Source organism: Accipiter gentilis, chromosome 31 (genome assembly GCF_929443795.1).
Source record: "Accipiter gentilis chromosome 31, bAccGen1.1, whole genome shotgun sequence".
In the NCBI taxonomy this organism is placed as follows: domain Eukaryota; kingdom Metazoa; phylum Chordata; class Aves; order Accipitriformes; family Accipitridae; genus Astur; species Astur gentilis.
The window spans coordinates 5,334,871-5,349,095 of NC_064910.1; the positions used below are offsets into that span (position 1 = coordinate 5,334,871).

Below are 14,225 nucleotides of genomic sequence, written 5' to 3' on the forward strand. Positions count from 1 at the left end.
CACCATAGCTTAGGTGGGAAGTTGTCGCTTATCATCAGATACCTGTGAGGCAGAAAGGGAGGCATGTCAAAGTTGTCCAAATACGTGGTTAGGAGCTGCCTAATTCCAGAATTTAGATAGTTAAGTCACTAAACAAATAGACCAATTTTTGGAAGTTATAATGCACCAACAGTTTCATAAATCGTTACTGACTTCAGTGGAGCCAAGACGCAAAACTGGCACTTTTGGCAAATCACACCGCAATTTTAAATAAATTTAAAAAGCAACAAACAACTTTCTTTAAACAGAGAAAACATAATAGTTATAATGGAAAAAGTCTTTATTACTAAATATATTTATATAACAGTTTTAAATCATAAATCAGCATGGTTTGAAATTCTGGTAGCCGTTCTGTCATTCTTTAAATACTCAGACTTAGCGCTTTTTCCAGGTGAATTTCCGTCTGGCTCCCTCTTGACCAGGCTTTTTACGTTCCTTCACACGTGGGTCAAGTGTTAATAGTCCAGCTACAAAACACAGAAAAACACCCATTTGTTTGCTGTTATTAGTTAATATTACAGATATACTACGGGGGGGGGGAGGGGGGGGGGCAGAGATTTAAGGCAGCCAAAAACTTTGCATATGAATTGTAACATCTAGAAGGGTAAGGGTTCAGTATAAAACATACTGAAAGGAATTTCATCAGATCCTCTAACATTTTAACTTTTCTTTAATAACTGAACCTGCTTCACATTTTCCTTTCCAAACCATTAAAATAATCCCACATTGTTTTATATCTATATTGCTTAAGCCTTTAGAACAGTGGTCTCCAAATCTTTTTTGATCATGCACTCCTATCAGTAAAATATTTTTGAGCAAGCACCCCCAACATATGTGTATTTATTAATTTATAAATTATATACACTACTGAAATTCTAAGATTTTCTTCCTGCACCCCAATGGATCATCTTGCACAACACCCCGCTTTGGAGACCACTGCTTAAAAGTACACTTAGTGTTTCCAAAGTATATTTGGCAATGTCCAAAACATATTCAGAATTATGCTGATCTCATCACAGATACCCAACTCGTTGCAATGTCAGTTTTCATGGGTATTCCTAGCAAGTCATACTTGTCAGTACTGAAAGCTATAATCAAAGAAACTTGTTGCAAAGATAATAGCATGAAGATAGCTTTACTTCCGTGGATGGCAATAGAGTGGGAAAAAAAAAATCATAGCTGTTCTGCCAGTAATACACACAGGTATTCTCCCTACTAGTCCAGAAAGAGCATCATTAAAAGCTCACTGTTCATAATTCTGTATTTGCTGAAACAATATGCCATCTAATCACTGAGAAGCATCAAATATTGCAGTTATCCAAATGAGTTCTGTCTTATCCTAGGTAACTTGTAAACTCTAAATAAAGCAAGAGAGGAAAGAAGCTCCTTCAGTCTGGCTAGTGGCACATAGTAATGTTTATCATCATTACCATCCCTTGAAAGCTAAACCTCTAGTGTTTATGTTCGAGAATAAAACTTTTTTAAACATGAACAAGCTGCAACTAACCAAGTAAAACAAAATACAATCAGTATCTTACAGCTCAATAATGCCTGATCCAGATTTATTTGTTGGTGAATATACATTCATGTTTTGTGATTCTATCTTGAAGCAATATAAGCTGATTAATAGACCTAAGAGAGGTCATGAACAGATGGAAAAATGCTCAAGAAGTCACCCAAAATGTACAAAAAGGATGCTAGGAAACAAGTGAAAACAGTTTACAAATAAACGCAGATCCCTTTCATACAATACACAAGGTTTCACTGGGATTATTAACTCAAATTTGCGCTATCTGATCCTTAAATGATCCTTGTATTAATTCCGTTAATTACCAGAAACACATCAAGAAACACTGAAATAATTTCAATTCCTACCTTGCCTCATGAATTCCACCTCCTTTTCTGTCACGAAACTCCTTAAGGCTTTTGCAGAGGCTAAACGTATTGCTCCAGCCTGTGCGGATCTTCCTCCACCAGAGACTGTGCAAACCATATCATGTTTTCCAACTCTGTCAAGGAACTGGAAGGGGAACAACAACTGTTCTCTAAAAATAAAAAAATAATCATCATAATAAAAATTAAATAGATACATGTATATAAAGTTACACGCTATGTACATTTCTTATCATAGTATATACAAAAACATAGTTAACTTCAGGCAGAGATCCAGAAAGGCATTCATTGCTGATTTCCTACTGTTAACAACTAAATCAATGGGAAATTAGCAGCTAGGAGCATATTCAAACTGCCAGTGGTAAGTATTTTAAGTTCGGTTTTACAATTACTTTTGTTTCACTAATTATCTATAGATGGCAAGATCCATCAACTCTATTCTTGAGCTCAGAAGAAATCACAATATAAAATAAAAATCACGTAAAGGATAGAAACCTTATGTCAGCCTTATGAGACGTCTTCTCTATATCAGACTGTGCACATCCCCAAAATCTGAAGCTTTACATGAACCGTCTCACCTTGTTTGCTTCCACTACGTTACTGTAAGCCAGAGTAATTACACATGCGTACAATTTGCAAATCTCTCAGGAAACACTTAAAGACACTGTTTATTTTTAAAATAAACTGCAAGCTCTTTCCAAGGGGACCAAAATTCAAACTAAATAGCCTGTGCTCTTAGTTTTTGCATCCCTTCAGAAAGGGAGACAAGAAACACAGAGCAAGACTTACCTATCAGTTCTTATACTACTGACTCCTGAAAACTAGGAGGAAAAGCAAGACCAGTTTTCATAAGACAGATAGTTATACAGAAGCAATACCATAGCATCAACTCTGTGGAACACAGCACCAAAATATAATTGCATGTCATGACTTTCGCTGGAATAGTTTAAGTACAGTAAGAATACAGCATTTCATAGTGCTCTCACCTGTCCTGTAGCACTGGGAAGTAATGTAAAATGTCTATTCCATTCACTGTAATTTTTCCAGTCCCATTGTCATAAACTACTGCAGTAGCTTTTGCAGTTTTTCTTGTACCTTAAAGGAATTAAAACCAATCTGTTATGAGGCTTCAATATTCTACAGAACTTCAAGTGCCCAAGAAGTTAAGCAAATCTCAACACTTTCATACAGCACCAGCTGTTTTTTCTGGAGGCTGAGGTAACAAAAAAAAAATTAGGAGAAGGAAATAAATACAAACAATGAACAACTAGATTTCAATATATTTTAATCAATGTCTATTAAGGTGGAGGGGTGGTGGGAGGAGGGAGAGGTAATACTCTACCTCCCATAATTTCAGTAGATCAGGACACTGTCTTGACCCAGCAATGTCACAGTATATAAAAAAACAGTTTGTTGAACACTTACCATTTACCATAAGCAAAATTTCTAGTAATATTAAAATACTTTATAAAAATTGTACAAAGGTACAGAAGTTTAAGAACATTCACATGGAAGAGGTTAACGCTTTAACTATACTGGTATAAGCAATGCCTATGCATCATTTAGCATGGTTTCCTCAGAAATTACTACTTACAATCGGTTCTCTTTCTGTGCATTAACTTCAAGTTAAACCATGACAAACACTCTTTGCTAAAGCCTCAGACCAATCTTCTATAGCACAAAGGAAGCAATCATTCTGATAAAGGAATTATGAAACAAATTGGACATTTTTCTTAATTTAGGGGGGTGATGGGACACAAACAAGACTGTTCTTGAACTTAAAAATCTGATGGCTTTTATTAAATAACATGGGTTGCATGTTTATCAAACTTCAGTAACTACTGTTCTGAAAACACTATTGAAAACCAGTGTGAATTAAATCCCAGTTTGGAGCTCTCCCATCTCCTTGTTGTCACATCATCTTGAAGCCAGGCCAGCTAAAACAGAACTCTCTAACCATTTTACCCCTCAAATTCTCTGCAACCTTCGTTCTTATTATCATCTGCTGCCTGTTGCTTAAGAATACGTGTCATCTCTGACTAAGATTCCTCTTAAATGTACAGCATAAAGTGTGTGTGAGTGCATATGCTTTATCCAGAAAGTCAGACTTTCCTATATATGTTGTTGCTACATTACATTTCTAGACAATCACTCATATCATATACCATTCTTTCACTATGTGTCCCTCCACTGAAAATGTAAGCAGTCTTTATTTAGAAGATAGAGACCTTCATGGCTCTTCTCTAACATCCCCTCTGTCTCAGTACCAAAGACCTATTCCCATCTCTGTCCCATAATGCCAGCTGCTGTTCATCCACTTGTTTAAAAAAATTTAGGAATTCCCTCTTTGCATTTTCCTAGGCTGTTTGTAAATATCCAAATGCCTTGCAATTTAGTCTTTGCATCTTAAAATTCTCCTTTGCTGGACAGCCCACAAAAGTAATGATAAAGGTTACTCGATGGTGTAAGCAGGCCACTTCTATACTAAGCAGCGACACTGTTACATCCATGCAATTCTCTGTGTTTGTGCTCCCCCAGTCCCCCGACCTTTATGTTCAACAATCAGCTCTTGCCAGCAGTGAAAGTCCTTTTGTATCCTACAATATGTAGCACAACAGGGTCCTCTCTACAGAGGTACTACTGTACAGAAATACAGATAAAAACTAACAGTTGATAGACTCTGTGCCAAAAACTTGCACTTTGTTACCAGGCCATGTCATAACTTAGTATGCCATAACATAATTAACAATTATACATGCAATATACACATAAAAATGTAAAATTAAGTAGTGACACATGCAGCAGTGCTGTACATGCTATAAAGAAAGTCGTATGAAGAGGAAAAAAATTCTGCATCAGTACCAACCAACTTGAAATTATTACCTTCACCAGTGCTGAAGGCCACTCCTCGCTCATCATACTTCAAGGGCTCAATAACTACCTTTTTTAACTGCACAGGAACTTCTTTGGAAAACTTTTGTATATGCTTCTCCTCCATGTCAACACATGGCAACGCCATCAATTTTTCTAAGAGTTGAATAAATCTTGAATACTGTAGACAACAAGACTTCATTAAAGGATGCAAGTGTAATTGCATTTGCTAAAACTTTCTATTTTTATATAATTGATCTTTCCTACTTCACTTTTATTGATGATTTCTGACAAGATGACACTTTTGCACCTACATGCTGACTTAAGAACAGCATGCAGATGCATCATTTTCTGTGTGACTAAAGATACCTAGTCCTTTCTTCAGGCAACAATGAAACTTTAATTCAAAGCATAACCAAGTCCTTTGTAATACAAGATTATTGTATTAGAATGAAGTTCATCTCACTTTTTAAAAGAAAACATTGAGGGGGGTCTTCATTCTTTTATTATTGTTTTATTAAAATGGCAAAAAGAAAAAAGGTTTTCACCTCATTTTCAGTAAGTCAGCATGTTCATTGACTTGGAAATAATTTTATTTCACTAAACTGAACCTCTTAAATGATTATGTTTCATAATATATACAGGAAATACCTATCTACCTATCTTTGGCTGTTCAAGCTGAGTTACTTTAATGTTTATGATTTCCTTTAAAACCGAACAATCAAGCTATTTAAAAATTCAAGAGATACTTGACTTAAAGGGCAACCTCTTGAAATAAATTATCCTTTGCTACTGTGTGGTTCTCCTTCCCCCTTACACCCCCCTCCAAAGTTCTTCAACATGTGATTAAAGAGTAAAACACCTCTGTGTTAACCCATTTGTGCTAAAAGCTGGGATGTCCTGTTATGAAGTATTACTGGCAGGAGCACTAGACAGCTGGTCGCTAGATGTAAAGGTATGCTATCATCTAAAATGAAGTTTTCACACAGATATCATAACCTTATTTTTGAAGTTTTCTTTACTTACAAGCTGTTATTAAAAATGTTTTTTCTTCCCTCTGTTACCAGAGTCTTCAGCATAAAATCAATACTTTTCTTGTAGCCTAGCAATAGCCCCTGGAATTCTGACAATGCTTAGAAAGCCACTTCTGTCTAATGATACGACACAGACATGTGGTTAAGCCTTTGAAGAGCAGAAATATAACAATACAAAAATTTTAAAATTATAGAGGCTATAGATGAAGAAAGCTTCCAACAGTTTTCACTTGCAGAGTGCAAAGGAAAAAAAAAATCAGTAGCTCTCATTTTGTTTAATAATGCAACCACCACATAAAATTTTGTTGCAATGGCAAAATGTAAGAATTTGAGCAGTTAAGACAGGTAGCTCATACCGAGACATTTCAAATACATTTAAACAATGTTTGTTCCTATAGGCTGAGGCTTTGTGGTTTTACATGTGAGAGGCCAGTATGTAAAAGGGTTTAGGTTTTGGGAGGGGGAGGTTTTTTTAGTTTGTTTTGTTGGTTTTTTTGTTGTGGTGGGTTTTTGGGGGTTTTGTTTGTTTGTTTTTGTTGTTGGTTTGTTTTTTTTAGTTTACTGTAGTCTACTTTTACACACGTAGAGTGTACAAAAACTAAGCAGTGAAGAACATCAAACTGTTTGGTTGTACAACTAGACCAGTTTCTGGCATCCTGAGAGGAAAAACAGCCACTCCAAACACAGGAGCTACTGAAAACACTGAGGTCCTGCTCAGTGGCAACTGCTTCTATCGCGAGCAAGACAGAGGAAGTCTCCTGGGTATACCAGGATAGAGAATTCACAACAGTAATTTCCAGACCACAATCTGCTCGAGACTTTTTCACATCACCCATAGACAAGGAAACCATCCCATGTTACTGTCCTGGATGACAAATGAGCAAAGGGCATGTTTGCTGCTGCTATGCTATTTTTGCAATGATGTTGCCCACAGGACAGAAGAGATTGAAGAACATGGTTTCTAGGTGAGAAAATACTTGGGATGCTCAGACAAACAGTGTTATATTCTCTGGTACTATCGTATTCAAGCTTAAACATCCAAAAGAAAAGTGAAGCTGGCCACATAGACTGAACCTGCTGTTACAAAATCTAATGTTATTTAGGGGACTGTAGATAAAAAAAAGCTCTGAGCAAGAAAAAAAAGCATACAACTATCAGAATGAAAAGTCTTATTCCCAGAGATACATGTAAAGAAGGACTCCAAACCTAGACAGGGATACAGTTTTCAGATACTGGGCAAACTGCAAAACCCTCCTCTCTCCCACCATATTTTGATATCAAGGAGAATATAACAAGAGATATCTGTATCAGACCACAGATCTATGTAGCTTTGTATCTTGTTTCTGATAATTGATTCTGTAACCAATCACTAAGAAAAAGGACTCCTCATTTCTGATCAGCCTTCTCTGTGATTTTTCTATCATTATCATGTCCTTCTTAAAATTAAATAATCAGAAACCCTGTGCAGGCTTACCATTACACAAATCCATTGTGTTTCACATGTTGAACATTTACCCCTTCTCTACAATAAGCAACAGAGGTTCTAGCCCTGTCTGGTTTTCACCTGTAACTAGAATAAATGACTGTTTATTTCTATAATAAAGAGTTACTATACTCCATTCCTGACTACATAATTAGACAATAAGGAACAAGGGCTCTAGGCCTCACAACGTTACCAGGAGAAAGACTAAACTGTGTTCGTAAGAATGGAAAACACTTAATAGTTCTGTACTGTGCTAGATAAAAAAAGTGACACAGGTCACTTTTCAAAACATGAATGTGACAGTGCTGTGAGCATATACAGACTTCATGAGAAGGAAGCACCTGCTTCTACATAGTACCTTTTCAGTATCCAAAAATATACCCAGAATCTGTATTTTTAAGATACAACCCTCCTTAAGATTAGAGAGATTAATTACTTACATCATCATCTGACAGTTTTTCTAACAACATTTCTTCCAATTCAATCTTAGTCAGCCATCTGCTGCCAGCCAGGTTTCTGTTTAAAATATCACATATATTCTCCCTTTAATTAACCATGCAATTAGAGTTACATCACAAAGGACCACACATACAGTCAGTCTTCGTTCAGAAATACATTTTCCATTACAAATGAATACAGATCACATTCCTATAGTAAACATGAGAATGCCTACATTGATTTTAAAAGATCTGTCTTTTGAAAGGGATGGTAACTTCATGTATTGAGTTAACCACATGAAAATTATGAGTATCAGTTACACATTATTCATATTATTGAAGTTCGAGATTGAGCTAGAGTAATATTGTAATAGTAAGTGATCTTCCCCACAACTTAGGACTTAGTTTTAAAAACCTGCTGCTAGGGAAAATTTGGTTTACAAGCAGCAAAAGGGGAAAAAAAAAAAAAATCGAACGTTAAAAATGAATTCTGAAGTAACAGAATTTTACCTCTGGTCTTTACTTTTCTGATCAATGCAAAAAACTCCACTAGCAGTAAGCATAGTCAAAGTACTAATGCAGCAATGACACACTGTATTCTATCTACTGTGTAACCTTTACCTGCTCAGCACAGAAACTGCAGCGGTGATAGCAAAAGCAGAAATCTCCAAGAAAACAGCTTCATACGGAGATGCTAACACAAAAAACCCCCAATGTTTGAAATAAAGCTTTGTGAAATATGCATGATACAACGTGAACAACTAAACAGAATGCCACCGTAAACATACATGCCAACCTTACCAGGTAAATTTAAGGCAAAGCTGCAACTAGCTTCTTACCTCTTCAGGTTTTTTAGAAACAATATTAATGAATGTTTTTAGCAGCATTAAGGAAGCTGTGATTTAGAAAAGCACTCCTTCTATAGGTGATTTTAAGTAATACTTCGTCTTAAGTATGTATTTTAATGCTTTTCTGAGTCAGGGCATAAGAAACATTTATTTAGAAACAATGCTGGTTTTCACAATAATTTTAAAATAAGTTTCCAATACTGACGGAGTCAAGTATATAATTGCATTTACATATTGCTACTGCCAATGAAGTCAATGACATTTTTTACATGTGAAAAGCTATAAACTTAAAGTAGTTTAAGATCAGGTCCTAACTCTACAGTTTAGTATTACAGCATATGTACACAATAACACAATAGATTATTTTCGGGGGGGGGGGGGGGGGGGGGGGGGGGGGACGGGACAGGACAGCCCCCAAAAAACAACCAAAACAGCAATTCCCACTTACCCTTTACCTACACTTCGGAGGTAAATTATCCAGGCTAATCTCACAGGAAGTACCATATCCAGTGTGGAAAATAAGTCTTAGAAATCCTTCAAATTCTCTGAGCTTTTACAAACCTAACATAGAAAAAACCTTTCAACTCTGACTAGCTTTAGGTCATTTTTCACATAAGTAAATACACTGGCTGAGCTCTGTAAGGAGTCAGGTTATTTTTCAGCAGCATACACCAAGAAACTAAATTCATTTTTTCTCTTGTCTGCTCAGAAGTTAACATGAATCCAAGATAAAACATTCTGTGGGTCTTAGGACAGTATTTCTATCATGAAGAAACATGAACTTCTGTTATTTAAGAAATTGAAATAATCTCAGCAAATTAATCCTTTCTCTTCCTAACAAACAACAAATGGCTGAAATTAAGAAATGACAAACCAACATGATGTGCAACTGGAACAGGACATAAATCTGGCTAGAAAATACACAGCAAGAACAGAGATAAAAACAACTTGGACAGTGAAAAAGTAACTATACAGAAAAGCAGTACATGTCAAAATCAAAACTTCCTAGCTGTATCCATTTCTTTTAAGACTTGCTTAATTTAATATTCTAATAGATCATAAAATCCTTGCACAAAAATCTCAAAATAGCAAATCAAGAATACAGCCTAAGAGAAACAAACAGTTCTTGAAGCAAATAGCCATTTCAAAGAAAATGCTGACTGTATGCACTAAGAAACTAACTGTAGCATCTCCCATAGCTGCTTCTGGTTGACATGTATCTTTTCTGTCCAGTGGCTAACTAGCTGAAGAGCTTGCTGTGAGACGTTAAAGAAGAAAAAGAAGAGAAACTAAATTCAATTACTAATAATGGTGATATTTAAACAAATCCAACCAAATAAACTTTTCTAAAATTACTATAGTTTTTGATGATGTAGCTGTTCAAAGCCATTAGAAGAAAGAGAGTGAAATAAGTATTTTGATACTCTTCAAGTTAAATATTAGTAAGTAAAAAATATTCAAAAACTAAAATTAATGAAAGACTATTAAAAAAGCTCAGCTTCAGGCCTTAGGATTTTTCCAACAAATAAGCAACTTCTTTGGAATTTTAAAAGGCCTTATGCTCTTATAAAGAGTTTACCTCCTTTTTCAAAAACCTTTAATAAAGAAATAATTAGAAAACTTCATATACAGAAACATAGAATCCTAGATATTCTCTACTTATTTTCAAATCACACTTCAGAACTTTTATACAGGAGAGAATATTAAAAAGATCTTGCAGGGAGAGATTAAAGAGGAAGGGAAATAGGTGAGGTTTCCCCATTTTAGCAGTCAGAAGTCAGCACTCCACAACGTACATACTACAGCTAAGACCTTTCAGCCTGAAATCACCATACAAATATCAGACAAGGAGTGGGGGAAAAGTCTGGAAATGTGTTTGTGGAATAAAAGGCAGGTAGGGTGGAGAACTACAAGAAGTGCCAAAAGAACATATTGAAGCATTTTAAAGAAAACTAGTATCAATATTCACTCTAACTGGAAGCTTACTTTTTTCCCTTCTGAGGAAGAAGGTCTTGAGCTGCCAGTTGGTCTTGATATTTCTGAACATTCAGCAATTTTTCATATGTTTCCTAAAATGTATATGGAAAAAGTATTTAAATGCATTTTTCCATTTAATATTTAAATTTAGTTATTTAAAACACATGCTTATGTTGTTTTACTCTCCAAACACTTAAAACGCAGAGGTCAGAAAACAAGCAGAGCTCTGACAATTAAAAAAAAATATAGCAAGTTAAATCAAAACCAACAAACATTTAGGACAGTATATACAGTATTTTCATATGCAGTTCAAAGTAATTAATTTTGAATTCTGCTATTCTTATTCAACAGTGTTTGTTGCCTTCTTACATGTGTTTGTAAAAAAATTAATTCTCAACCGTATACAGAAAGGTAACTGGATTTGTATAACGGATGTAACTCCAAAACACACTTCACAATAATTTCATCAGTGCAGCCACATTTTAGTTTGACTACCTCAAAATACTGGCAAGGCTTAAGATTGTAAATAATCTCATTCAGTTAGATTTTTGTACATTTAGAGTGTCAGCTTTATTGGTGGTCTCTATCAGTCAGAACTCCCTCTTACCCAGGCATGTGTATAGGGACACACATAAAGCTGTACATTTACCATAATCAGAATTTCTGTTCTTTCAAACATTAAGATATATTTACTCTGAATTTTCAGTATTTTTTTAAACAGTTTTCTCAAAATTCTTAGCTATGCTATTATTTTCAAACAATGCTGTGACAGAGATTTAACACTTCAGAAAGACAAAAGGAAAAAAATATTCAAAAAAGTCACACTGAAAATATTACAGAAGAAACATACTTTTAATAAAGCATTTTCGGGTTTGGGTTGGTTTGGTTTTTTTTTCAGTTCGTGAACTTCAGAGACTATTTAGTTCTAAAATATAACATCTAATATTCTAAATTACAACAGTGATTCAAATCACAAATTAAATAGGAGTATTTGTAGAATAATTATAAATGATATTGAAACAAAACAGGACTGTTGTATTACAACAAAGTACTCATGCCAAATAACTTACTTCCATTAACAAGTGAAAACAGAAAGCTTATCATCACTTTCATATACCTTATTAATATAATGAGTTTTACCAAATACTAGAGAGAAACTACAGTGTAAGAATTAGTGGGGAGAAGGAGCAATGGTTGGGGTTTTCTTTTTCTTTGTATTACTTACAAAAAACAGTGAAAGAAGCAATGTGAGACCGCTCTGTATTGTCAGAAATTAACCAATGAAATACTAGTTCTTAACATAATACTGGAATTTGCAACAGGATGCAATGACATTTCAGCAACAGTTCACATTTTAAAAAAACAAAACAAACCCCCCTTGCTTATAAACACCTACTGTTCAAACTGATTTATCCACTAATATAAAAACACCCGCACATATTATACTAAAAATATTTGTACTTAAAACGTATGAACTAAGAACAGACTGTTATCTGAGCTGCGCTCAAAGCATTTAAATAGGGACAATTCACTGAAGTCTCTGATGGAGGTCATTGGTGACATTTTTAACAGCACAGTGGAACTGAAGTATTTTTGGAGTAACTCCACAGTGTAAAATCCTGAAGTACAAAATTGTCTGCTTTTGAGACAGCATAAGAACTCATGCATTATACTAGTATGCCTTTCAGAAATCCTTCATTTTTGATAGAGATCAGATAGGAACTATGAAAATTTTTCAACTCGGAAAAAGTCTATTTATTTTCAAACACAGGAAGCATCATATAAAAGAGCACAACAAATCATATTTTCAAATATTTCCAAACCTCACAAATATATCTGTAGATCTCTAAGATAAAAAGATATCATAGCACTACTTTGGGCAAGATTCACATTGCATCACTAATAATCTTAACGGCTCCATCCAGAGCTATTAGGCTGCAAAAATTATTGACTATACATTAAAAGTACAGCCGTGGTTTCTGCTAGAGGACATGAGATGTGCCTGACACCAAGCAATTTTTAGGCATCTGTAGTTAGACGTGAGAAAGAATCGGTATGGAAGCTTCTGCTCTGGGCTGTAGAGGGAGGGAAGAGAAGGGGAAGCAGGACTGCGGCTGCCCCTCGGCCATCTGGGAACAGCTCACTTGGTAGAGGCTTAGAGATTCCTGGGAGCTCCACGAGTTTCTACGTTTGGAAAAAGTCAAACCAGGCACAAAGAAGATATTTTGGTGTTAGGTGATGAGAGGAGGTACTGGGTTACTCGGTCTTATAAATGTGTAAGGAGGCTTTTCACTTTACTGCTAGCCTCTCAGCTTACCTCGCGCCTTCGGAAGGCACAGTGTCACCTTCCACCTGGCAAAAGCAGTCTGCCTCCTGAGGAATACCCATCATCTTCACTATGCTCTGGCACATACTCTTAGGTATTGGAATGGTCAGCAAAAAAAAATAGATGAACCAGGAGCTCAACAAAAACACAACTATATCACAGTTCTTCAAAAAAGGGCAGGGGGAGGGAATCACAGTTGTCACCTTAGGACAGACTGATTATGGTCAGAATTGCTTCTAAACAGCAACTGAAGTATTTTCAGGTAACATGACACAAGTTAAAGGAAGACTTAAGGATTTTGCCATCATATTCAGAAACTACTGATAAACACAGGCATATAAAATGAGATATGGGTTGTGACCCACTAGTTTTTAGCCTCAGAAATTCATTGTTACAACAACAAAGCAAGCTTTACAACAGCTGGAACACTAAGATTTTCCCAAAGACCCTCCCTAGGTATTCCCAAAGAACACCAACACTCCACAGCCTGTTTAAGTTCTAAGAATGTGCGCTTCTAAGAATTCAAATGATCCCTTTACACTGTTCTGGTTAAATTACAGTAATCATGTCCATTCATACAAAGAACCCTTTACACAGGAGATGAAGTCAAACGACATTAAAAAGTGGTATTTTAAAACACTTCCAAGTGTAAGAGAAACACTAAATATAATTTCCTGCTTATTTCTGGCAATGAAAGTGGACTTGCATCTCTTCAGAAACAAAATTTTGGTCTGAAGTACTAAAAAAAAATTAATGCATGTATTTAATCATCTCTCTGCAGAGATGAAGTCAACAGACTAAAAGAACCACTCACATATGAAGTAAAGTGAGCCTTTGCAAAATCAGGAATCACATGTAATGCCCAATAATTTATCCAACAAATCTTCACTCCCCAACGGCTAAAGCAAGCTTCTGAAGACACACTTGCTTTTTCAAAGCTGGCAGGTGAAGGTTTTACTAATCACTTCAGGATTCAATAGTCCAATTCATGAATGTACACATCTGTGTGTCTTGTAAACTCAGCTATTACACAATCAAAACAGCTGATTTTACAAGATTGGCAATGTACTGAGACACTTCCATTTCTAGTAGAGAGATCAAATTTCAGATCTCTACAAGGATGCTCTCTTCTAAAATAAAAAAAAAAAATATATTCTTATTTTACCCGTCATAAAAAAAATTTAGGGAAGAAATCAGCAAATGGAACCCGAGAAGGAGATATTTTTACGGGGAAAAAAATTTTAATTTTAACGTTTTGGTTAAAATGTGCTGCAGAGCCCACATTTTGCATCACAGTTTGCGTTTTTCTTTGCTTAT

The 14,225-nt window shown here is 35.4% G+C and overlaps 1 protein-coding gene across 2 annotated transcripts in view; it reads right to left on the reverse strand.

The window, feature by feature from the left end:
* Nucleotides 1–298: 298 nt before the first annotated feature.
* MRPS9 (mitochondrial ribosomal protein S9) overlaps nt 299–14,225 on the reverse strand; it is a 34,715-nt gene continuing 20,788 nt past the window's right edge. Inside the window, exons 6-11 of one of the 2 annotated variants that reach the window (XM_049834327.1) lie at nt 10,592–10,674; nt 7,761–7,836; nt 4,816–4,984; nt 2,919–3,027; nt 1,915–2,084; nt 299–506 (exon numbers count right to left, since the gene is read on the reverse strand). In XM_049834327.1, coding sequence (XP_049690284.1) covers nt 415–506; nt 1,915–2,084; nt 2,919–3,027; nt 4,816–4,984; nt 7,761–7,836; nt 10,592–10,674 — 699 coding nt within the window. In that variant the 3' untranslated portion in view covers nt 299–414. Of the gene's footprint in view, nt 507–1,914; nt 2,085–2,918; nt 3,028–4,815; nt 4,985–7,760; nt 7,864–10,591; nt 10,675–14,225 lie in introns of both variants that reach the window. The other variant, XM_049834325.1, reaches the window with a different exon arrangement.